This window comes from Poecilia mexicana, unplaced genomic scaffold (assembly GCF_051168715.1).
Source record: "Poecilia mexicana isolate PSO_F unplaced genomic scaffold, ASM5116871v1 scaffold_8, whole genome shotgun sequence".
NCBI classification, from domain to species: Eukaryota; Metazoa; Chordata; class Actinopteri; order Cyprinodontiformes; family Poeciliidae; genus Poecilia; species Poecilia mexicana.
Genome location: NW_028263377.1, coordinates 11194374 through 11217387, shown reverse-complemented (window position 1 = coordinate 11217387; position 23014 = coordinate 11194374). Strand labels below are relative to the sequence as shown.

Sequence of the window (23014 nt, the reverse complement as noted above, 5' to 3'; positions counted from 1 at the left end):
ATAAAATAAAACTTAATGTTTTCTTCTTCTACTGTGAGGCTACCAGAGATGTGGACTTGGCATAAAATGACTTGGACTCAATTCAGACATGGATCACAATTTTAATAATTTTAAGTTCAACGATGAAATCACAAATTAGACCTTAATACCATTGACTCATAACTTTTTCCAGACTTAAGCCTTTTAAATATTTTTATTTTTTTCCATCAAACGAAAATGTGTCCCTCATGCATTCCTTCAGTTGACTAAGGTTCATTTAACTGATTTTCAGTCAGTTTACGCCAACTACCCAGAGTTCCTAGATTTGACACAACAACCAGTGAAGTTGCAGATAAAAAACATGAAGAAATACAGCGATGTTACCCAGCAGTGCCATATGGAGAAAACTGGCACCTTCGCACGTCCTCAAAGTACAAACCTTGAAATAATCTTTTTAAAATAATTGAACTTGCTGAAATGTAAATAAATCAAAGCCTTAACTATGAAACATTCTTAAACCGATGTTTCCTTAATGTAGTTTCCAGTTAATTTTGTGCATTCTAATAAAACACATTTTAGGAAAAAAAAAAAAAGTAGTTGAACTAACAAAGCTATCTTGTGTTACTATGTTCCTACATGAAATCCAGTCATTTAATAAACACATGACCTTTATGATGGTCATGTGTTTATTGACCATGATAAACACATTGCCATGGCCAATAAACAGATGATCATGTGTTTTCTTATTTTTTTCCAAAAAAAACCTACCATTTTTGTTTCTTTCCAAATATCGGAAAGAAGCAAAAGTAGTAATATTTTGTCTTCTAAACTGGGTCAAAGGTTTTAGGAATCCTTCCTCCAGGAAGTTTGCTGGAATTTTGGACATTCCTCTTGACAGAACTATAAGCGAATCAGATTTTCCAATTATAATAGATTTTATCTATTATAAAATGTATTGCATTCATAATAAAAAACTAAAAATCTCTTTTTTTAAATTTGGGCTTCTGTTGCATTTATGGCTCATTCCACCATATAAACAACAAAACTGTTCTGAATTAATAGTTTTTGGAAACTGCAATTAATCATATATTTGGTCAATTATTTGTTTCAGATCATAAATTGGATGGACTTATGCCTTGAATGGGGACTTAAGTGAAAAGACATCAATTTTAGAAGAGAATTGCAGGATAAAAGATTAACTTAGCCCCACCCTCTGAATAGATTACTATTGTTTTCAAACTCAACTTTGACCTGTACTGCACTTAAAGGGAAAGATCAGGGTGGTATTCAGAAATATTTAAAAAACGATTGCAGAAAACATCAGGAAAACTGAAAATGAAAAAAAAAAAGTACTGTTGTTATTTATGTAACCTAGAGCAAATAAAGAGAATTTATTTCTACAGACCAAGACATAATGGTCAGACAGATTTGACTGACATAAAGTCAGTCAAATCTGACTTTATGTCAAAGACAGACAACAGTAAATCAGACGGACATTAAACTTAATAAAAATGTTCTTTTTTCTGAGCGACATCTAGACATATTTATGTTTTTACTTAAAACAAAGTGTTTTGGATAGAAGGTGCTTAGACCTCTTAGTAGTACGGAACAAAATGTTTCCATTTATTCAATTTATTTAAATCTATATTCCTACCTCCCACAAAAAAAAAGAAATACTGTAAATACATGCTAGATAAATTGAAAAAAAATGTGCCTCAACCACCACAATAAGTCCTTTGACTATGACTGCTTCAGCACATTAAACACAGATGTGGGGAAACAGCATTTATCTTAGAAAATCTTAGCTTTCCTGATTTCAAATGGCTGAGATTATGTACTTTACTGAGTCATCCTGTGAACCTTACAGCTTTATGTTGTTGTCACACTGTACTCCACATCACTAAATAAAGCAGTGGAATGCCTCCTTGTTGTGTTTTGTGTGTCCTGCTGAAACTCAGTGAAGCACAGAGACGGGCTTTGCTGTCGTCTTTTAAAGAGCTTATTATGATGAATACCTCTCTGGTCTTTTTGATGGTCTCTCCAAGTTTTTCTTGGACGCTGGATAAAGCAATAAAAGTCCAAAGGAAAGATTTAGAAAGTCTGAGGAAACAGGACTACTGGGGAGCACAAAGACTAACTTGAATAAATAAAAGAAAACTCATATTTATCATGCGAAATGTAATCCCGTCATTACCTGAGTAAATGTAAAATTATCCAAGCTTGTAAATTTTCAACTAAACAGCAGCTGGACAATCCATTTGAAATACTGTATTGTTGCAAACTATATTCTATATGTCTGAAATGAGTCATGCACAATATGTTTACATTTTCTAAGAGAAATATTACTAGATTATGTCCGCCAGGCATACTGGATATTTTGTGCCATTTAAGCCACTGCAAACAATGCTTTCCTTAAATGGAGAATGGAGATCCTATAGCTACAATGGAATGGTTAAGATCTTGAGGACCAAGTCCGGTCCTCAAGAGGTGCTCTTGTGGAGAAGGTCAAAGCATATTCATGTATACGTAGAGTGACCCAGTCAAAGTCCATGCCTAAATCTAACAGAGAATATGTGGTAACACTTGAACACTGATGCTCAGGGTTGCTCTCCATCCAATCTGACTGAGATAGGAAAGGTCGTTCTAAAAGAGTGTTTGCTTGTCCTACTTGGTCTGTCTCATAAAGTCCATTAATGTTCAGTGTAGTTATAACATCACACATCTTGGAAAAGATAAGTATTGAACACTGTAACAAAGCATTGCATCAGTCAGATGGCTTACAAATTTACTTTGACCTATATACAAGTAAAAACAAATGTTCTGTGTATTTCATCTCTGGCTTAATAGGAGACGAATGATTAGGCTCACCAGTGACTTGATGAGACACGTTGACGTGTCATCAAGATGACCTCACCTAATGGCGAGCCTTGACCCGACCATTTGCACTGCATCAGTCAGATGGCCCTTTAGCTCCATCTGACCATTAGGTGAGGTCAAAGTTCACCATTAGGTGAGCTTTGACCTCATCTAATGGTCAGGTCAAAGCTCATTAGGTGAGCTTTGACCTCACCACCTAAAGAAATAGTCTAATGAGGATATTTACCTACTTTATCTTCCACCAACCGGTTTCACCTTGGGTTGCCACCCGTCCTGTAAAATACGAAATCGTCCTGTATTTGGCTGTTAAATGTTGCGTCCTGTATTGAACCGATACGGGACGCGATTTGTTCCGTAATCTATAAATGTCCGATAGACACGCCTGTCACACGCATTGTTACTAAGTGTAACAATAATGACCAAAATAAAACAGGAAATATTAAGGTCAGCTACATTCTCGTTGCGGGAGCTAAAGGGCCCAAGAACGCTACGGACCGACGCTGTTGTCACGGTTGCCTAGAGACGGACATTACGCAGCCGCAGTGAGCTGCTATCAACCCGGATCTTTGTAAAACGTCCTCGACCCGATTCTCCACCGTCCTAAAAAGCAAAAAATCTCATAAAGATACAGACGTGCGAGGGAAGACGCAAATCCTTGGCTGAATAATGTTAGTGAGGATGAATAAAGACAATAATAATAAAAAGTGTCCATTTTGGCGCAGTGTGTACTGTATGAATGGATGAGAACCTATGCACCAGACATCAGCGTTTCTTCTTCCCTCAATCATCTCCTGAGGCTGATATGGTACAGAACATTTTGCAGTGTTGTGTTCAAGACCACCTAACCCGAGACCAAGACAAGACCAAGACCAGAGTGTATCGAGACCGAGACAAGACCAAGACTTTTGGGGTCCGAGACCAAGTCAAGACCAAGACCGAGGGGAGTCGAGACCGAGTCAAGACCAAGACCAGCGGCCCGCGCTACATGACACAATAAAATGTAAAATATGATCGAAATTGCTTCTCAAAATAATCTGAAAGATCCATATTACCATAAAACACCTAGATATTAAATACTTAATACATTTTACCAATATTAAATATTCAATTTATGTGCTAAAAAGTGTGATGGTCTCGTGCCATCCCTAAAAACATAACGCCCTGGGCATTTGCCCATATTGCTCATATAAGAAACCACCACTGTCTGCACCATTAAACATAGCAATTGAGGCAATGCCCTGACGGTAAATAACGTACGAACACTGACCAAGGAGCAACAAGCAAGAAGTAACCAAACAGAAGGCGCTCATAGTGACTGTTTTCACTCTCTATCCCAGTACATGAAGCCAGGTAGTCTGACACCATGGCAGACATTACAGCTGCCACTTTGAACAAAAACAATCAAAGAGCAATGTGCATGCTCTGCGTGCTCTTTCGTTCTTGTGTTTTAGTTATTTGTTAATTTAAATATCAATGTACATAATTAAATAAAATAATGATGCAGTGTACACAGAACAAAGAACGGGTGTTCTGTCAGGTCAGATCGTCATACGCTTAGCACGAACTCGCGGTGTTTTGTCAGATCAGCATACGTTGTTAGATAGTCGTACGCTTAGCTCAGACATGCATACGCTGTCATTACCATATGATTTTATTTAATCAGCAACATAGAATAATGACGTAGATCATCATACACTTGGTTATTAACAGTTGTATGGCATCCAGCTGCAGCCAGACCTATGAGGGGCCGTTTAGGACAAAATTTACGTTTCGTCTCTCACACACTACCAAAAACTCTCGCACACTCAAAAAAATTACGTTTTGTCTCTCACACACTACCAAAAACTCTCGCATACTCCAAAAAAGTAGCCACGCACACTCAAAAAAATTACGTTTCGTCTCTCACACACTACCAAAAACTCTCGCATACTCCAAAAAAGTAGCCACGCACACTCAAAAAAATTACGTTTCGTCTCTCACACACTACCAAAAACTCTCGCACACTCAAAAAAATTACGTTTTGTCTCTCACACACTACCAAAAACTCTCGCATACTACAAAAAAATAGCCTCGCATACACAAAAAAATTACGTTTTGTCTCTCACACACTACCAAAAACTCTCGCATACTCCAAAAAAATAGCCACGCACACACAAACGTTAACTTTCTCGCTCACATACACCACTACCAGCTCGCTCACATACACTACCAGCTCGCGCACATACACACAAACGTTAACTTTCTCGCTCACATACACTACTAACAGCTCGCACATTCACAAACGTTAACTTTCTCGCACACATACACTGCTACCAGCTCGCTCACATACACTACCAGCTCGCGCACATACACACAAACGTTAACTTTCTCGCTCACATACACCAGTACCAGCTCGCTCACATACACTACCAGCTCGCGCACATACACACAAACGTTAACTTTCTCGCTCACATACACTAACAGCTCGCACATTCACAAACGTTAACTGTCTCGCTCACATACACTACTAACAGCTCGCACATTCACAAACGTTAACTGTCTCGCTCACATACACTACTAACAGCTCGCACATTCACAAACGTTCACTGTCTCGCACACATACACTAACAGCTCGCACATTCACAAACGTTCACTGTCTCGCACACATACACTGCTACCAGCTCGCACATTCACAAACGTTCACTGTCTCGCACACATACACTAACAGCTCGCACATTCACAAACGTTCACTGTCTCGCACACATACACTGCTACCAGCTCGCACACACACACAGACGTTTATCTCTCACATACACAAGACTAAAGTTGAACACACACACACAGTACTAAGACTCGTTTTTTGAATGTGTGAGAGCGAGACTTTTTTTGAATGTGTGAGAGTTGTCACGGAAGAGGCGGGGCATAATTTTTGGATCAAACTGCGCATGCGTAGATCCTAAACTATAATTTTCCATTTTTGACTCACTGTATGTTGTATTACTTAGTATATTTGTGTTTTTAAATATATATAAATATATTGAAACTATCTTTCAATAGCTACCTTATATTAAACTATGTTAAGGACAAATGTCAAACATAGTGCAAATATTTTGAAAACAAAGTAAAAGATCTTGCAGGTATATTAATCTCCTTCCTCCTTCATCAGAAATGAAAAATTATAAATGCACACTATGTGTTGGGAACCTGTGTTTGTTGACTGACTTTTATTTGTCAGGCTTACGAGACAAAAGCTGAAAAAAGATCGATTTTCTTCGCTTTCAAAATAACACAAAACAGCGAAAAAAGACCTCCACACCGGACCTCGTTTATTTATGTATGTATTTTTATTTTGATAGCTGCCGATTAAACTGAAAGTTACACATTGATATGATCATATGAGTAGTTTTTACCGAGAAATCGATCAGAAGCGCCGTGAAAATGGTCAGATTCACCGGATCCACGTCTCTGGCTGCAATGCGCGCTCCCGTCACAGGGGGAACAGATTTTCACGGGGGAACAGAATTTCTCACAAGACCTCTTAATAATTCCTGTAATGCTGGCACCCAGTGGACAGATTGTACTACAGCAATTTTGCTATTTTTAATCAATCAATCAAATTCATTTATTTCTATAGCACATTTAATCTACAAGAAAATTAAACGTTCTATATATATTTAAAATATATATAGCACAAATATACTAAGTAATAGAACATACAGTGAGTCAACAATCGAAACTTAAGGTTTAGGATCTACGCATGCGCAGTTTGATCCAAAAATTATGCCCCGCCTCTTCCGTGACAACTCTCACACATTCAAAAAAGTCTCGCTCTCACACATTCAAAAAGAGTTTCGCTCTCACACATTCAAAAAAAGTCTCGCTCTCACACATTCAAAAAACGAGTCTTAGTACTGTGTGTGTGTGTGTTCAACTTTAGTCTTGTGTATGTGAGAGATAAACGTCTGTGTGTGTGTGTGTGTGTGTGTGTGTGCGAGCTGGTAGCAGTGTATGTGAGCGAGACAGTTAACGTTTGTGAATGTGCGAGCTGTTAGTAGTGTATGTGTGCGAGACAGTTAACGTTTGTGAATGTGCGAGCTGGTAGCAGTGTATGTGTGCGAGACAGTTAACGTTTGTGAATGTGCGAGCTGGTAGCAGTGTATGTGTGCGAGACAGTTAACGTTTGTGAATGTGCGAGCTGGTAGCAGTGTATGTGAGCGAGACAGTTAACGTTTGTGAATGTGCGAGCTGTTAGTAGTGTATGTGTGCGAGACAGTTAACGTTTGTGAATGTGCGAGCTGGTAGCAGTGTATGTGAGCGAGACAGTTAACGTTTGTGAATGTGCGAGCTGTTAGTGTATGTGTGCGAGACAGTTAACGTTTGTGAATGTGCGAGCTGGTAGTGTATGTGAGCGAGACAGTTAACGTTTGTGAATGTGCGAGCTGTTAGTGTATGTGTGCGAGACAGTTAACGTTTGTGAATGTGCGAGCTGGTAGTAGTGTATGTGTGCGAGACAGTTAACGTTTGTGAATGTGCGAGCTGTTAGTGTATGTGTGCGAGACAGTTAACGTTTGTGAATGTGCGAGCTGGTAGTGTATGTGAGCGAGACAGTTAACGTTTGTGAATGTGCGAGCTGTTAGTGTATGTGAGCGAGACAGTTAACGTTTGTGAATGTGCGAGCTGTTAGTGTATGTGAGCGAGACAGTTAACGTTTGTGAATGTGCGAGCTGTTAGTGTATGTGTGCGAGACAGTTAACGTTTGTGAATGTGCGAGCTGTTAGTAGTGTATGTGTGCGAGAAAGTTAACGTTTGTGTGTGTGACATTTTAGTATTTTTTTAGTGTGCGTGGCTATTTTTTTGGAGTGTGCGAGAGTTTCTGGTAGTGTGTGAGAGACAAAACGTAATTTTTGGAGTGTGCGAGAGTTTTTGGTAGTGTGTGAGAGACAAAACGTAATTTTTTTGAGTATGCGAGGCTACTTTTTTGGAGTGTGCGAGAGTTTCTGGTAGTGTGTGAGAGACAAAACGTAATTTTTGGAGTGTGCGAGAGTTTCTGGTAGTGTGTGAGAGACGAAACGTAATTTTTTTGAGTATGCGAGGCTACTTTTTTGGAGTATGCGAGACTTTTTGGTAGTGTGTGAGAGACAAAACGTAATTTTTTTGAGTATGCGAGGCAACTTTTTTGGAGTATGCGAGACTTTTTGGTAGTGTGTGAGAGACAAAACGTAAATTTTGTCCTAAACGGCCCCTCATACAGACCTGCTTTAAACACATTTTGAAACCACGACAACGCATGTATATCCATCTAGTTATCACATTATGTCATATTAGAAACAATTTAATTACTTATTTTCGTCATAACTTGTTGCGTATACTGACAACTACACTGACGGTCGGACTTAATGCGCATGCGCTGGCATGGTACTCACTGCATGTATGCTATTCTGACAGCGTATGGCTATGTGATAGAACACCGGCTATATCTGTCAGACACGTCATTACCATAAGATTTTATTTAATCAACAACATAGAATCATGACGTAGGTCGTCATACACTTTGTTATTAACAGTTGTATGGCATCCTGACTTAGCGGTTAAGTGAGTTTTACACGGGCGTGTGTTGTAGCTGACTCCAGCTGCAGCCAGACCTGCTTTAAATACACTTTAAAACCATGACAACACATGTATGTCTATATAGTTATCATTGAAAACAATTTAATGACTTATGTTCATCATAACTTGCTGCGTATGGTGAACTGACAACTCCTCTGATGGTCGGATTTCTTAATGCTTAATGCATGTATGCTATCTTGACAGCGTATGGCTATCTGATAGAACAACGGCTCTCAGTGAGTGACACTCCAGTCCAATCTAATAAGTAAAGAGCCGTGGAGAAGAATCGACTGTTTCTGAATGTCACCTCACTATATTACAGACTTTTGGACATAGCGTTGTCCCATATATGCGACAAGTCAGTCAACACCTCCGCACAATAATTCAGCACAGTGAGTGATAACATTTTTCATCACAATGCTTATGTGTCTCTATACAGCTAGCTTTGCTAACATCACGTCAACGGAGCTTACCTTCTTTGAGCTACTTTTCTAAGTGACGAAAAAAGTTAGACGTTGTCCCCACCGTCTGTGAAAGCGAAGCGCTGCTGAGTTAGCTGTGGCCATCAGATTTCTTACTATTTATGCAGCGCTATTATATTACTGACGATTAGACAAACATTTTCTGCCGCTGAGAGGAAACCACTGCGCGTGTCCTGGAGCGCCGCGCACGAGTGAAAGGTGGGGAGGGGAGGGGGAAGGAGAGTAAAAGGTGGGGAGGGGAGGGGGGAGTAACAGAAACACGTGGTTGCTTGGATTTTAATCGGTGCGTTTTGCATCCACTGAAAACAAAGATGTTAACAAAGTGGACAGAATGCTGTACGTTTAGTGATATTTTCACAGTTACGGTCTTGACTGGTCTTGAAATAAAATGCCGAGTCCTCAGCGCCCGAGACCGAGACAAGACCGAGACCAAATGCGGTCGAGTCCGAGACGAGACCGAGACCATCAAAAAATGGTCTTAAGACCGGTCTTAAGACCAAGACCAACTTCGAGTACCACAACACTGACATTTTGCTATGAGTAAGTTTCTTATTGTGCTTTTACTGGTTTGATTATTACTTTATATAATGTATGATAATATATGCCAAAATAATACAAATGGTGATTTAAAGAACAAATCATACAAATAGATTAACACTAAATACATAAATACGCTTTCCATCTGCCAGGGATCTGCAACCTGAATCTCTGGAGACAAAAGTGGCTCTTTGGCTCACTTGTATCAAATGATGAAATATTGCTTTTCTTTTTTTTTCTTTTTTTTTTTTTTTTTTTCCCAAGTGTCGCCATGGAAAAACACCAACTATCCTGGGCCCTGTGGTAAATTTGGTCTTGAACCTGCCTCCAAATCTAATTCCTTATTTCTATAAATATTTCAGTAATATTCTTTACAGTACAAGAATGTTCACATAACTTTTAGCTGTCTGAGGATATGAATATTAAATTAAGTGTTATGATCAGTTACTCAGTACTTGAGTAGTTTGCCAAATACTTTTTACACTTGCTTAATTAAACGTGTTTTTAAGGTATGCTACTCTGATTGGAGTACAATTTTGGGGTACTCTAACCAACTATGCATGAACGATTGCTCTACGGATCACTTTTTAAAAACAAAATAATGTCTATCACTGCAGCGGACATCCCGCCCCATGAGAGTAGGACGATGCGCCGTGAGGAGCATCCCTTATTTTGATTTTTGAAAGGTGACAACCCTAGTTTCCCCATTACAAATGTCTGACGCCATCTAGTGGTGAACCTGTCTAGTCCCTCGCACCAATGCGGGTTTTTTTTCTCTCTCGGATAAAAATATCAACTGTTATGTGTAAGAAATTAGTTTTTCGAATATATTCCAAACTATGTTGTAAATTCAACGTATTACCATAAAATCTCTAATAAAACTACATTACCCAGATTGCAGCTGGATCAGTAAACAGGAAGCTCATGCTTTACCGGTACAACCGTGTATAACAGTCTGTATGAAAAATATTCAGGTGTAGGAAACACTGTTTCGTACTCATTAATTTTATATATGTATACTGCTAACCATTAGGTTTGTGCTTTATTAGCTAAAGAGTGTAACGGGGCTTGACACACGGTATTCCTGACGGTGAGATATATTACCGTGAGGTTGGCTCATTTAAGAAGTGGGTAAATAAACGCTAAATACATCCTTCTGGATAAAAAGCGTGTCTATCTCTATCTGTTACATTGAAACCCGCTGTTTATAGTTTTTTCTATCGCTAATATAAAATAAGACGCGGCGTAGAGCGACGGAGTGGTTACCAATGGAGACAGGAGACGCCTAAACAGATTTAGCTAGCTTTAGCTCGTTAGCTTCCTTCAAATCTTTCCGCTACCAAACAAGATTCATTATGGTGAGTTAACATGTCCTTTTTCTAGGGTCAAAGGATGTTCTGGAGCTGTTACACAATGTTTTTTTTTCTGTATAGATCTGGATTGTTCAATGCTTTCCCATTCTTTAGGAATTGTGTGAAATAATAACATCCATGTTAGAGTAAATACAATTATACACTTTTGTTGTTTTTGTTGGCATTCCGCAGCCTACAAAGCCGAAGAGTAAAGCCTCCCAAAGTAAGTTCACCGGCTGGATGTTTGAAAGCCTTTATTTGTTTAAGTTGATTTTTTTGAACAGAAAATGAATACATGTTTAACATTAGAAAAAAAAATATTTTAAAAATCAGATATGAAAAGTATGCCTTCATAAGTACGTTTTTTTTAAGTCTTTAAGTAAAAGGTTGTTATTTTCAAAAAAGTACTTTTAATCTGATAAACTATTTGGGACTATTTGTGATTCTAACTTATCGACTGTATATAATGTGCAAGAAAATTTTGACTTTGGCAGCACCCTCAAAAATAATAAAATAATTGTAAATTAAGATTTTGATCAAATCTTTAAATCCCACACTTGTTTGCTTCTCTCTACCAACTCCTATACAATATATTTTTCAGCAGGAGATTTTTATTTCCAGTCTCGCAGCACATCTTTATCAGAGGTGTTCATAAATGTGTCAAAATCCAACTAATTGTACATTTGCTGTGGTTTCCTGAAGACCTTTTTGAAGATGATGACATACTTGACAGCTTATTCGATGACGATTCAAGTAAGTGACTTTTACGAGTTAGTAACTCTTAAAGAAAGTATTTAAGTTTGTCACACTAATTTATTTGATCACATTACCCCTTAGAGCAACCAGCGCGATCAAAGGGGGCTCGTGTTGGACGGCCAAATGCGTAAGCTGAAGGAATCCAGGGACTGTCTACTTAACTGTAATAAACAAGTACTCCTTATGGGCTTTCTTTTCTTGCTTTCCCAGCCCATCTCCCACTAATAACATGTTCAGTAGAATGGCAGAGGAAGTCAGGAGGGACGACTTGGAGGTAAAATAGAAAATACGTTAAAACAGAGGACCAATATTTGCCTGTTTGTATGCCACAAATAATTGTTACCTTTGCTTAAGGCTTCAGATGTCTCTGAGGCTGATCCCAGCGACGTGCTGAAGAACCTGAAGGTAGATTCATATCAAATGAGCAAAAGGAGAGACAAAATTTGCCTCTTGTACGGTTTGTGCCTTGAATAAAGTTTACTCTCTCTCCTCAGGGCATGGATGATTTAGAGGCCGACCTGTTTCCATCAAGAAAAAAGCCTCCCCTGCAAACAAAGTCAGTCGGTAATGAAGACCCAGTGAAAGACTCCGCTGTGTTAGAAAGTGACGCAAATCTTGAGGGAGCAGGTAATTCAAAGCAGCATGTTCTTGCATAAAACATTGTTCTCATTATTATGTTTCCCTCACTACGAACTTTAAAGGTTGCCAGTGCAATCAAAAAAGGGTTTGTCTTCCTTTTTTCTTTCAGATGAGGCGACAGGAGGAGGGAAGAAGCCAAACACTGCCCCTTCATCCTCAGCACATAAATACGACGACTTCTTTGGTGAGTGAGCGTCAGTGTGAGGTTAAGATTAAGCTTCAAACAACTTGGGTATTGTTGACCGTCAGCTTCACTTTCCTTGTCTTTAATCACTGCCTCTGATCAGTAATGGAGGTAACGACGCACATCTGATCAAGTTTTACGAACATTAACTTTAATGTTTTGAAATTAAGGTTTAATCGGTTTCAGATTTGTACATAAATTGGCACTAATTCAACTTAATGCTGAGGAGAAAGCTGGAACCTTTCTCCAACCAAGTCTTGTATTTGCTGAGTTCTTCACCTCACAAAAAGATCACTTGAATAATTTGTACAGCCAGATGGGTCATATTTTTTGTATCACTTTCAACCTAGAGGAAGATAACTTACTTTTTAAATGTGGAACTAGTGGAGTTTATTTGCATTGCTCAGACAGAAAATGGGCAGAGAGACAGAGAGAGAGAGAAGATGACCGCTGTGTCAAAGAAATAACAAATTTAGATATCTAATAGTGAACACAATATTTTTTCTAGATATTTTTTCCATGGTTAAACTACCAGCAGTGCGTAATATTGAATTCTGGATTAGCTTTTAGGTGGTCTAACACTCATTAACAGGTCTGTCCATTGACAGAATGTCTCAAGGGAACCAGGCGTGTTTGAAGTGGGAAAAAAAAGGTTTGAAGGCTCAATTCAATTTAAAGATTAACTTTAAAGACATCAGTGGATTTTGAAATGTCTTGGCAAAGTCAACAATCAAAAGGGCTTGTGTGTACTCCGTCGAAAAAATCTCCACTGTGATGCTTCTCAAGCTTTTCTCCAAATATTTACAGAATTATACAGTGTGCAGTTTAAACTTCTTGGTTGCTTCAGATAAATCAATAAAAAAAACAACAAAAAAAAGAGAATCAATTTGTGCAATTTGAACACATTTAATCTTTTTTATTTCAGAGTTGATGTTTATCACCGCAATTTTATCACTTTTTTAGTTAAATCTTTTCAAATGCAGTTTGAAAAGATGGCATTAATAATAGCATTCCTTCAACACATCCTCTCCTAGTGACTTACAAGACGCCTAAGATACAGAGGTTCTAGGCCTCTGTATCTCGTTTACCGCTTTTCACTTTGATGTGAACAAACACCATTAATTATTAAAGAGTCTTCTTACGTCTGCAGATCTAGACGACCCCCTGGCTGATTCGCTTGATGACCTGCTTCCGGATGAAACCAGGCCCGAACCTAAACCCCGGCAGAGCAAGCCTGACAAATCTGTGCCGCCTGCATCAGCATCTTCTCCCGTCCCGAGGAGCCAAACGAGTGAGCCGCATGCTTGTCGAGGATTTTGTTTCTCCGGCGTCTAGCGTACACTTAGTGAAGACGGGGATGTTTCTGCCTGTTTATCAGCAAAGACGGCGAAAAAAGAAGATAAGGATGATCTCCTTGACGCCCTCGGGTTTGAGAGACACAAAGACGATCCCAGGAAGAAAGAGTCTCCACTTTGGTCTTCCAAGGAGAAGTAAGGGCTCAGTTTTCATTTTTGCCTTTCTCGCTCCTTTTGTTCTTCTTATTTATAGTGCTCAGTTGATAAATAATTACCGTGAGCCTTGGGCTTTAGTGTGCAGCTTCGAACTAGGACAATGTTTTCCCAACACATATACAGTCTTCTTCTATTTTGTTTTAATTGGCTGACTGCATGCGATTCCCAAGAATATTTCCCGTGTCTTCTTCCTTCTTATTTCCAGGAGCGAACCCCCTGAGAGACCTCGTACCAGAATTCAAGATATTCTGGATGCCTCCACCTCAGCCCGACCGCCCACAGGTGAGAGGAAGGACGAGAAGCTACAACAGGAGAAGAACCTTAGTCTGAAAGGTGGGAAAACATCGCAGCTCTTGCTGTTCGAACATCTGCAAGCAACTCCTGCCCTGAAATATTAATTATTTCTGTTCGTCAGATCCACTTGTGGAAGACGACCTCACATTTGGGTCCTATCAGCCGACAATAGCGACCACACCCGAGGGCCGCCAGTCCCGCAGGCAGTCCGTCAGGTGTGTCCAGGATTCCTAGGTTTTTTTTCAGCCCACAGAAGTCATAAAGTGGCACCATCGAAGGGGGCCTACAGGCAGCAATGCGTTCTACTTTAGAGGTGTGACCCTTTAAAGACATCATGATTTTTTTTCCCCTTAGAAACTTGAGAGATTAAAACTCAATGAAACATTAATTTACCAATGCATATGGACATTTGTAAATTATCAGGAGTGTCTCTAGAAAATTTTCATAAGGGTGGCCAGAGCAGGGTGGCACAGTAAAAAACATTTTTTAAAAATCTATAATTTTATATATAGATATGTATTTATTTGTGTCCTGGGTTTTACGTTTATGTCTTCATTGAAGAAGTTGATTCTGTATGCGTTTCTATGAAATGAACACGACACTCAGTGGGTCCGATGGCGTTGGCAGCAGTTTTCAAGAGGGGGTCATACTTCAACTTTTTTTTTTTGTATGGTTAGATTTTCTACCGAAGACGTCAGAGTCTCTTCCCCAGAGAGGAAACCCCAACCCAGCACCCCGCCAACCAGCCGGCACAGAAACTCGGCGGAATGGCTTGGCCTCACAGCAAACGACGAGCTTGACGATTTAGAAGAAGGTTCCAAGGCAGTGAAAAGTTCAGCTCCGTCTACAAAAGTTCCCTCCTCTCCTGTAGTGGAGAGAAAGTCTTCGTTGGCCGGAAATCAAGCCGCATCTGTCTCAAGGATGACAGAAGATGCTCCGAACTCCAAACAGAGCAGATTGGAGGTTTCTAAAGGCAAGAGGAAGGATGAGGAGGAAGAGTATGACTGGTTGGAAGGGGCACTGAGCAGGAAGAAGGCTCTATCCGAGGCAAAGGCTCCTAAGCAGGGAGACTCTCTGCAAATTGAGTCGGTTGTCAGGTATCGCGCCGAGAAACACACTGGCTGACATGATGGATTGAGTTTCTTAGTATTGAACATTATGTCAATCCTTTTTCCAGTAACCAAGATAAGGCGGCACCTTTCAGAGACAGAGAGGAAACAGTCACATCTATTGGAGACACCAGGTAAGATGGTTGTTTTCTAACATCAGATCAAATCTTTCCTCTCCTCTTTAATAAAACTTTTGTTTGTTTCAGTCCTGCGGCTCACTCCACTCCAATCAGAGAGGAGAAGCCAAATCAAGGTATTTACCTCCTCTGCCTTTCATCCACTCATTTAAATAAAATCAATTACTCGTCATCAGACCAAAACATTCTCGGTTCTTTTCCTCCTGGTGCCTCCGTCCCTCACATAGAAGGCATTAATTCTTCCTCATACCAATCAGCTTTAACTGTAAACACAGATTCACCCACTGTTCGGTATCCCGTCCCCTCGTCCCCAGCAGCCCCTCCGCTTCATCACACTCTCAGCTTGTTTCACTCCCCTGATCGCCCCCCTCGGGTTGCTAGCCTTGTGGTAGATTCCAGTGCTGGAAATAGTCATCCTCCGTCTCAGTTCAGCCAATTAGCATCAAGCGAGAGATCCGACATGCCGAGGGAGCCCACTTCAGGTGAATCTCTGCAAAAGCCAGGATTACCGGGCCCTTCTTCTGCTGCACTTCCTGGCACGGTGTGGAGTAGGTAACCGCAGGGGAACCACTGAGTTAATCACGGCGCCCTGCACATTTTGTCACACCACAGCTACAGATTTCAATGTATTCTACAGGAATTTTACACAGCAGATCAACACAAATACTTACTACTGCTGAAGTGGTAAAAAGGAGCATGTGGGTTGTTGTTTTAATAACCCACATGTCAACTTTTTTATGTTACAAAAATCTGACATTTTATTTTATAAATAGAAAAGCTGAAAAGTGTTGCATGCAGTGGCATTCGACTCCCTTTATTCTATTTATCCTAAATAAACAAACGAGATCAAAACTGATATTTTTTTTTTTGCCTTACTTGGAAAACAATATTTATGTTGGAAAACCGATACTACACGTCCCTCTGAGTAAACAGTGCTTATGTTAAAACATGGTGCTGTGTTACTTCATGTAGGTCTGTCACATACAATCCCAATAAATACATTAAAATAGAACTATAATGTGACAAAAGTGGCAAAATATTGCAGGGAGTGGCAGACTTTCTACTTCACTTTTTACACCGTCTTTGAATATTCATTGTGAAGACTTTTATTACTGTATCCTTTCTAGCAAGCCCTCAGCGAAACTCAACGAAGGGAACATCATCTACTGTTCAACAACAGGTACTGTTACCATTTTCACATGAAGCTCTTATGATTGCAAATGACAATATTACATTGTCCTCCTCTTGAATAGGTGTCATTTACAGCAGACAATCTGCAGCAGCTGCTACTACAGCAGCAGGTAAGGACGTATCCACTGTCCTCTGCTGATAGAGTTTTACATCGGATTCTTCTCCTGTATCATTCTCGATCCTGCTTCTCTTCTTCTAAAGATGATGCAGACTCAGTTGCTGGGTCTGGGTAGTGCTGCTGACTCGGGAGCTCTGCAGAGACTTAAAGAGAAGGAGCAACAGCATGGAGAATGTCAGGCTTTACAAGCTCGCATCATCCAGCTGGAGGGAGAGGTAGCTGCTAGCCAAGCTCCGCTTTTCCTTCGCTGGTTGGGTTCACTGCCCTGAACACAAATCTGACATTCCAGGTGAAGATGCTGCAGCTGGAGCGGGACCAAAGCCAGATGATTTTAGAGAACGTCCAACACAGGCATAAGCAGAATATGCAGCTCCTGGAGAACACACACAGGTAATACACGTCGAGTTAAAGGGGGGTGAGGGGAATAAACTCTCTGCATTTAAAGTAGCGTGTCCTTTGCAAGTGTCGCATGTGTTTATTTTAAGAACTCGTGTGAAGCTGCTGGAGGAGTCGGCAGCCCAAAGAGAGACCCGAGCTCGGTTGGAGTGCGAGGAGCTAATGGAGCGCCTGGCTACGTTAGCAAGGTCAGCCGAGCAGGAGCGCTCAGAGCTGCAGGCTCAGTACCACCGGAAGCTGGCCCAAGCCCAACAGGACAGAGACCGAGAGGTGGAGAGGCTCCGAGATCTTCAACGGTAAGATGGAATCATTTAAGCAAGAAAAGACCCCAAAACAGACACAGCATCTATTTTTAATACTGTGTGCATATATATATATATATATATATATATATATATATATATATTATATATATATAAAATCACCATGTATTAGTTTAGTAGGTCAAAACTTTCATGATTGTTGCATTTGGTACATTTATCCTATTGTTCTTTCTAGAAAATCTATCTTAGAGATGAAAAAAGACCACGAGGAGCAGCTTCAGAGGCTGAAGAGATTAAAGGACGAAGAGATCGACGCTGTTACAAGCGCAACATCTCAGACCAGGTGAGACCTGGTCATTTATTACCTTCCATTTTCTTCTCATCCTGCAGGCAAAACTGGACAATTGGGGCTCTACTTTCTATTTTAATGCTGAGCCCAGACAAGGCAGTGTCAACACAGCACATTTTCTAATCCCCACTGCTCTGCCCTCTGTCCTGTCATTAACAAGACGGGGCATAGGAAATGGCAACATTTCTAAACTTTTCTGCATGAGGCAGCAGATTTCAAAAAGGTGATATTGTTCAGGAAAGACACTCTTCCCCAAGGACACTCTCCACCTCAGTCTGGGGAATCCAAAGGCATTGCAGTCCAGAAGGAATTACAGAGATTGCTGGGTGTGAATCAGGGTTTCCTTTGAGTGTGACATGTCTAGAAAATGTCCAAAGGTAGATACCCCAGAATGCCGTGAAACACCTCCACTCACAAAGCATGGCAGCTCTTTCTCCATTACAACAGACCCGATCAGGGCCCTGCAGCTTCAAACCGATGGTCTATATCTCATAAACATCAAGGCACTATGATACTTGAACTCTTCCACTTGAGTCAGTGTCTGATCCCCAACTTCCTTCTGTTACACAGTCCGAGAACTAAAGCATTTCTTTACTGAACAGCACCAAAATAACTTGTTGTATTATTTCCTTGCTATCCCAACGTACATCTCCCAGAACAGCTCCCAAGCTAATCCATGTCTAACTTTCCACATTACATTTGTACAGATCTCTCGTAGGGGTGATTGAGCAGATGGAGCAGTTCTCTTCCCGGCTCGGAGAGCTCTCTTCTCGAGTGGAGAGCACGCACGAGCACACCGCCCACGGCCTGGAGCAAGGGGCACGACACCGGGACGAGCAGCTTCGAAGTACGTATGTCCACGTTGAATGGGCAGGAGAATCTGTATTAAAAACTAAAAGTGTACGCACCTGGCTTCTCCAAATCTTCCAGTAATGCAGGAACGTCTGGCCCAGCAGCAGAAAGCCATGGCAGAGGAGCGAACGTACCTGAAGGAAATCATCTCAAGGATGGACTCTCAGATCAGCGAGCAGCAAAGGCAGCTGGAGAAGGTGAGCAGACCGTATTGGGGAATCGTCGCCGTGGTCGACGTGTGTTGTTACGATTGCCCTAGAAACGGCTCTTGTAGATCCTCAAAAATCGTTGTGACGCTAGCTTTTATTTGCTTCAGGAACGCTGGAAAGTAACGGCGGAGCAGGCCAAGGCCGAGTCCACCCAGAGGGGCCTGGAGGAAGAGCGACGCATCTTCACCATGCAGATCAGCATGGAGAGGGAGGAGCTGGAGAGAGCGAAGGTGAGACCCGACAAGCACCACAGTTGCAACTGAGGCATTAGCGGTTGCCGTGCAACCTCATCACGTCTGCTACGCGTCTGTCTGCCCTTCAGAGCTCATTGCTGGAGGAGCAGAAATCTGTGATGCAGCATTGTGCAGAGGAGAGGAGGAAACTGGCAGCGGAGTGGGCTCACTTCCACACGCAGGAGAAACAGAGGCATGACAAAGCCGAACGGGAGGTCAACAGCCTCTTGGAGAGGAGAGAAGGATCCATCATTGGTCTGGCACAAGTGAGTCACGCAATCCCTTTTGTTTTGCTTTATTAGGCTGCTGTAGTCTTAGAGGAAAGGAAATCCAGATTTCCATTAATGTATTTTCTGTTTCGCAGGAACAGGCTGACTTGAAGCTTCGCATGGCTGAATTAAAGCAGAAGGAGATGGCCGTGACACAAGAGAAAGAAACTCTTGCGAGACTAAGGGAAGAACTGGACAGAGAGAAGGAGACAGCCAGTAGCATGGCTCTGAGACTCAAAACAAGGGCCGAAGAGGTTGAGGCCTTCAGCAAGGTGATTTCCTCCCACACCGACCCCCGCAACCTTCAAAAGGTTCCAGTTTTGACTGAACTGTTTTGTTTTCACAGCTTGCAGCAGAGAAGTACGAGGAAGGCGAGCGAGCATTGCTAGAGGCGAAACGCGTGGAATCGGATCATGTGGCTCGACTAAGAAATATCCAGGTTCAAACGGAGAATTTGAGGCAGCAGGAGCAGCGGATCCTAAAGGTGCGTCATCGCACAAAGACCTCGATCCGTCTTAAAAATCGCTTTTATTGGGTATTAAATAAAAATGTGATGTTACAGGAACGCATGCAAGGAAAACATCTGCAGGAAGATACAGAAAGGCTTAGGGAATATTCCACCATCTCACCTTTACCTCATATTATTCCACCTATTTTAACAGGTTTGACTGAATGTCTGATTTAAGATGTATATTTTTCTATATAGAGGGAAAAAAAATATCATTTTAACTTATTAGTTTCTTCTGTAGACTCTGTTCCAGTGTTTCCTTCTTTTCCTGAACTGACAAATGTCAGGAATAATCCTTCAAATCCTCTGGACAACTATCAGTCCATGACGCTTGAGGCCAGTCTGGCCCTGTGGAAGTACACGGCGGAAAAGGTAACTGGTTATTCTCTAGTCACAATTCAGACTGTTTTTTTTTTCTTGCCAGCTTTTAAAGAGTAAATACAAATCTTAGAATGCAGCTATTTCTAGTGGTCAGATTATGAATACAGTCAAATCCTCAGACTGAAAGATGGTTAAAAGTTTTAGGAAGCAGCCTGAAAATAGAAATGCTTTGCTTTCCATACATTTTAAACCTCTGTCCAGTTATTTGTACTTAGGAATGCTCCTGAAAGTGTTTATTAAAACTTTCCAGTAAATAAATTTCAGCATAAAGATCCAAAGTTATTCTGGAAGTCTGTATTTTATGACAATTCACTGCCATAATCTTAAACACTCCAACCAAAATGCATTTATATTTCTAGATTTTAAACTTTTACAAAGATTTTGTATAATGAAGCTGAGTGAACCCTTTCCATAAATGTGAAAAACTTAACCCACTTAGTACTAAGCACTTTAAAACTAAACTTTAAAGCTTTCTGGTTGCAGACATTGTATGCAGACATTGCATAAAAACTGACTTGTGGCCTCTAAGATTTTGTAAAAGCCACATATTGTCTGACTCAGACATTTCAGTTTTCAGTAATCTTGGTAACAAATGAATTAAACAACTTAAACCAGACATTTGTTCCATTAAAGATTTTATTTTCAGAAAATTGATTCAAAAAACACCTCAAGTCCTTTTCTTCCATGAAAGCTTTCCTTATACATCTTCAGAAACCAAGAGCTTCACATTTTATCTCCCACAGGACCGTGAATTCCTCCTCGAGGAGCAGATTTTTCTAGAAAATCTAAAGAAGAAATCCTACAAGTTCAATGCAGACGGTAAAACCTGCTGAGCCGGTTGCATCTTTGGATTTATATTATATCTGTACAGTTTTTAAATAAAGTTTTTCCAATACATGTGGTTTGGCTCATTCCACCATTTTGCTCTCAATTTTAATTAAGCATCACGCCTCCTGATTCCTTCAAACTGCTCTTGTGTCGGCTTGTTTACCCAGCTCCATCTGTAAGGTAAAGAAAAATATGTAAAACATTATATCTTACTGATTCATAGAAATATGATGCATGGCATTATGAACCAAGCCTCAGGTTACCAGAACTCAACAAAATCATTTTTTCAGACAGGGATAACTTGTATCATCACTGGCTTGATTTAAAATTACAAGCAAATCTTAAAAAAAAAAAAAAATAAATAAAAAAAAAAAAAAAAAAAAAAACTTACACAGGAGTGTCCTCAAGAGCCAAGAGTGGTCTTAAAAATTCAGCTCTTGCAACTGATGCACCTGAACCTAGGAAAGATACAACCTGTTGATTATTGTATTATTAGAAAATACATAAAGCTTAAGTATTTCATTTCTCAGAAACGCTCTGAATAATCGTCAGTTGTCGCATCAGACGGCACTTCCTATGCAGCGGTTTTCATCACTGAAGAAGGCAGAATAAATAATACAAATTGTGCAGGACAAACCTTTTTTTTGTTATTGTTGTACACCTCTTCTTCCTACTTATGGATCATCTCCACAGCCCTGCAACAAGATATGACGTTATTGATCTTCCATCATGAACACTTGTCTTTACACATCACCCTGCAGTAGATCAGACAGCATTGATTTCCACACCACTGTTTCAGACAGGGATAACAAACTCGTCACATGAACTGTAGAAGAAGAAAAGTTCACAAGTTGTCTGGATGTTTTACCTTCTCAAAGTTAAGTCTTCAGCAACATCTCCAGATGGAAGCCTGCAAATAAGCAGACTGTTTTTAATAGATATATTTGTTCCGGTTGTCTGATAAGCATTAAGTTTCATTCACATTATTACAGCATTCATTGCACCACATCACCGGACTTTAACACGTGGTAGCCGGGCTAGCGACGAGCTAGCAGCGACACATGCTTCATCTACCTGCCGGCTGTTACACAAATAAGTTCGGTTAGTTGTTTAAAAATTACCTATTTAAGGCGGGTCATCTCTGGAGGACGTCACATTATCAGGCAAGTTCAACTGTATGGCTATAATCATTGTTACAAAGTCGCTATGTTCACTGACTACACTACTTCCCATCGGAGAGATCTGGAGCGTCTGAAGTCTCGCGGTGTTGGGTTTTTATATGTCGCAAACGTCACGAGTCACGTGATTTATTACGTTTCATTTAGGGGGAAATAAACAATTTAAAGTTGCTACTTTTTCGCTGAAAAAACAACAACAAAAGCATGAGAACAAAATACGTTTAGCTTCTTATACCTACATTTGACATAAATACCAGTATTTGCCATATGAGCTGTTATTTGAACTCGCTAACACTTTGCATAAACTCTGAAAAACAAAGTTTCACTTGATAATTGTGAATTTTAGTTTTTGTTTTATTGTGTTTACTTATATACATTTATGACAAATGATGTCACAGTTTATGTGTAATAATAACAAAATGGAAAAGTTACTCGGAAATTATTTATCAAAGTTGTTACAAAGTATGATTTTTTTTATGCATACTAACACAAATTTACATTATTAATAATGTATGCTGGTGGTTTACATTTTTATGTAACAGTTTTAAATTAACTTGAATGAGTTAGGCTTTGTTAATTATATTTAAGCTAAATCAAACTGAAACTACTCATGCGAAAATAAATCTGCTGTGATTTATTTTTTCAGTAAGTGCATAAAATTATTTTCTTCCATGTGAGCAGGTGGCGAGAGGGGGGGGACTCTAAAATCGTACTTAGAGTTTTCCAGACAATAGTGGACAACACAAAAACATGCAAAAATTACTAAAGTTTTTTTTTTTTTTTCTACTGTGATAAC

The 23014-nt window shown here is 40.1% G+C and overlaps 1 protein-coding gene, 1 long non-coding RNA gene and 2 other non-coding genes across 4 annotated transcripts; 1 reads left to right on the top strand and 3 right to left on the bottom strand.

Moving 5' to 3' along the window:
* The first annotated feature begins 10398 nt into the window (after nucleotides 1-10398).
* fbf1 (Fas binding factor 1) lies at nucleotides 10399-21107 on the top strand. The gene is made up of 30 exons (XM_014974642.2): nucleotides 10399-10819; nucleotides 11006-11036; nucleotides 11516-11566; nucleotides 11651-11696; nucleotides 11780-11843; nucleotides 11924-11974; nucleotides 12064-12196; nucleotides 12318-12392; nucleotides 13543-13683; nucleotides 13771-13882; nucleotides 14109-14236; nucleotides 14319-14412; nucleotides 14875-15294; nucleotides 15375-15440; nucleotides 15513-15559; nucleotides 16571-16623; nucleotides 16697-16744; nucleotides 16836-16967; nucleotides 17042-17142; nucleotides 17238-17444; nucleotides 17647-17754; nucleotides 18468-18607; nucleotides 18691-18809; nucleotides 18929-19051; nucleotides 19144-19320; nucleotides 19419-19595; nucleotides 19670-19807; nucleotides 19886-19985; nucleotides 20073-20203; nucleotides 20956-21107. Exons 1-30 carry the CDS (start codon nucleotides 10817-10819, stop codon nucleotides 21043-21045), a joined length of 3306 nt encoding a protein of 1101 aa, XP_014830128.2. The 5' UTR covers nucleotides 10399-10816; the 3' UTR covers nucleotides 21046-21107.
* LOC106908519 (uncharacterized) lies at nucleotides 20831-22296 on the bottom strand. The gene is made up of 5 exons (XR_001415838.2): nucleotides 22162-22296; nucleotides 21909-21950; nucleotides 21678-21735; nucleotides 21432-21498; nucleotides 20831-21213 (listed from the first exon to the last, which is right to left on the bottom strand). It is a non-coding gene; the product is annotated as an uncharacterized LOC106908519 (long non-coding RNA).
* Nucleotides 21288-21361, bottom strand: LOC148157979 (small nucleolar RNA R38). Its single transcript, XR_015764128.1, has one exon. It is a non-coding gene; the product is annotated as a small nucleolar RNA R38 (small nucleolar RNA).
* On the bottom strand, nucleotides 21565-21639 carry LOC148157978 (small nucleolar RNA SNORD49). Its single transcript, XR_015764129.1, has one exon. It is a non-coding gene; the product is annotated as a small nucleolar RNA SNORD49 (small nucleolar RNA).
* Nucleotides 22297-23014: the final 718 nt, after the last annotated feature.

Coding starts and splice junctions, on each gene's coding strand:
- fbf1 (XM_014974642.2), top strand. Junction 17,755..18,467: donor AGCGCAACATCTCAGACCAG/GTGAGACCTGGT, acceptor ACATTTGTACAG/ATCTCTCGTAGGGGTGATTG. Junction 19,808..19,885: donor AGGAGCAGCGGATCCTAAAG/GTGCGTCATCGC, acceptor GTGATGTTACAG/GAACGCATGCAAGGAAAACA.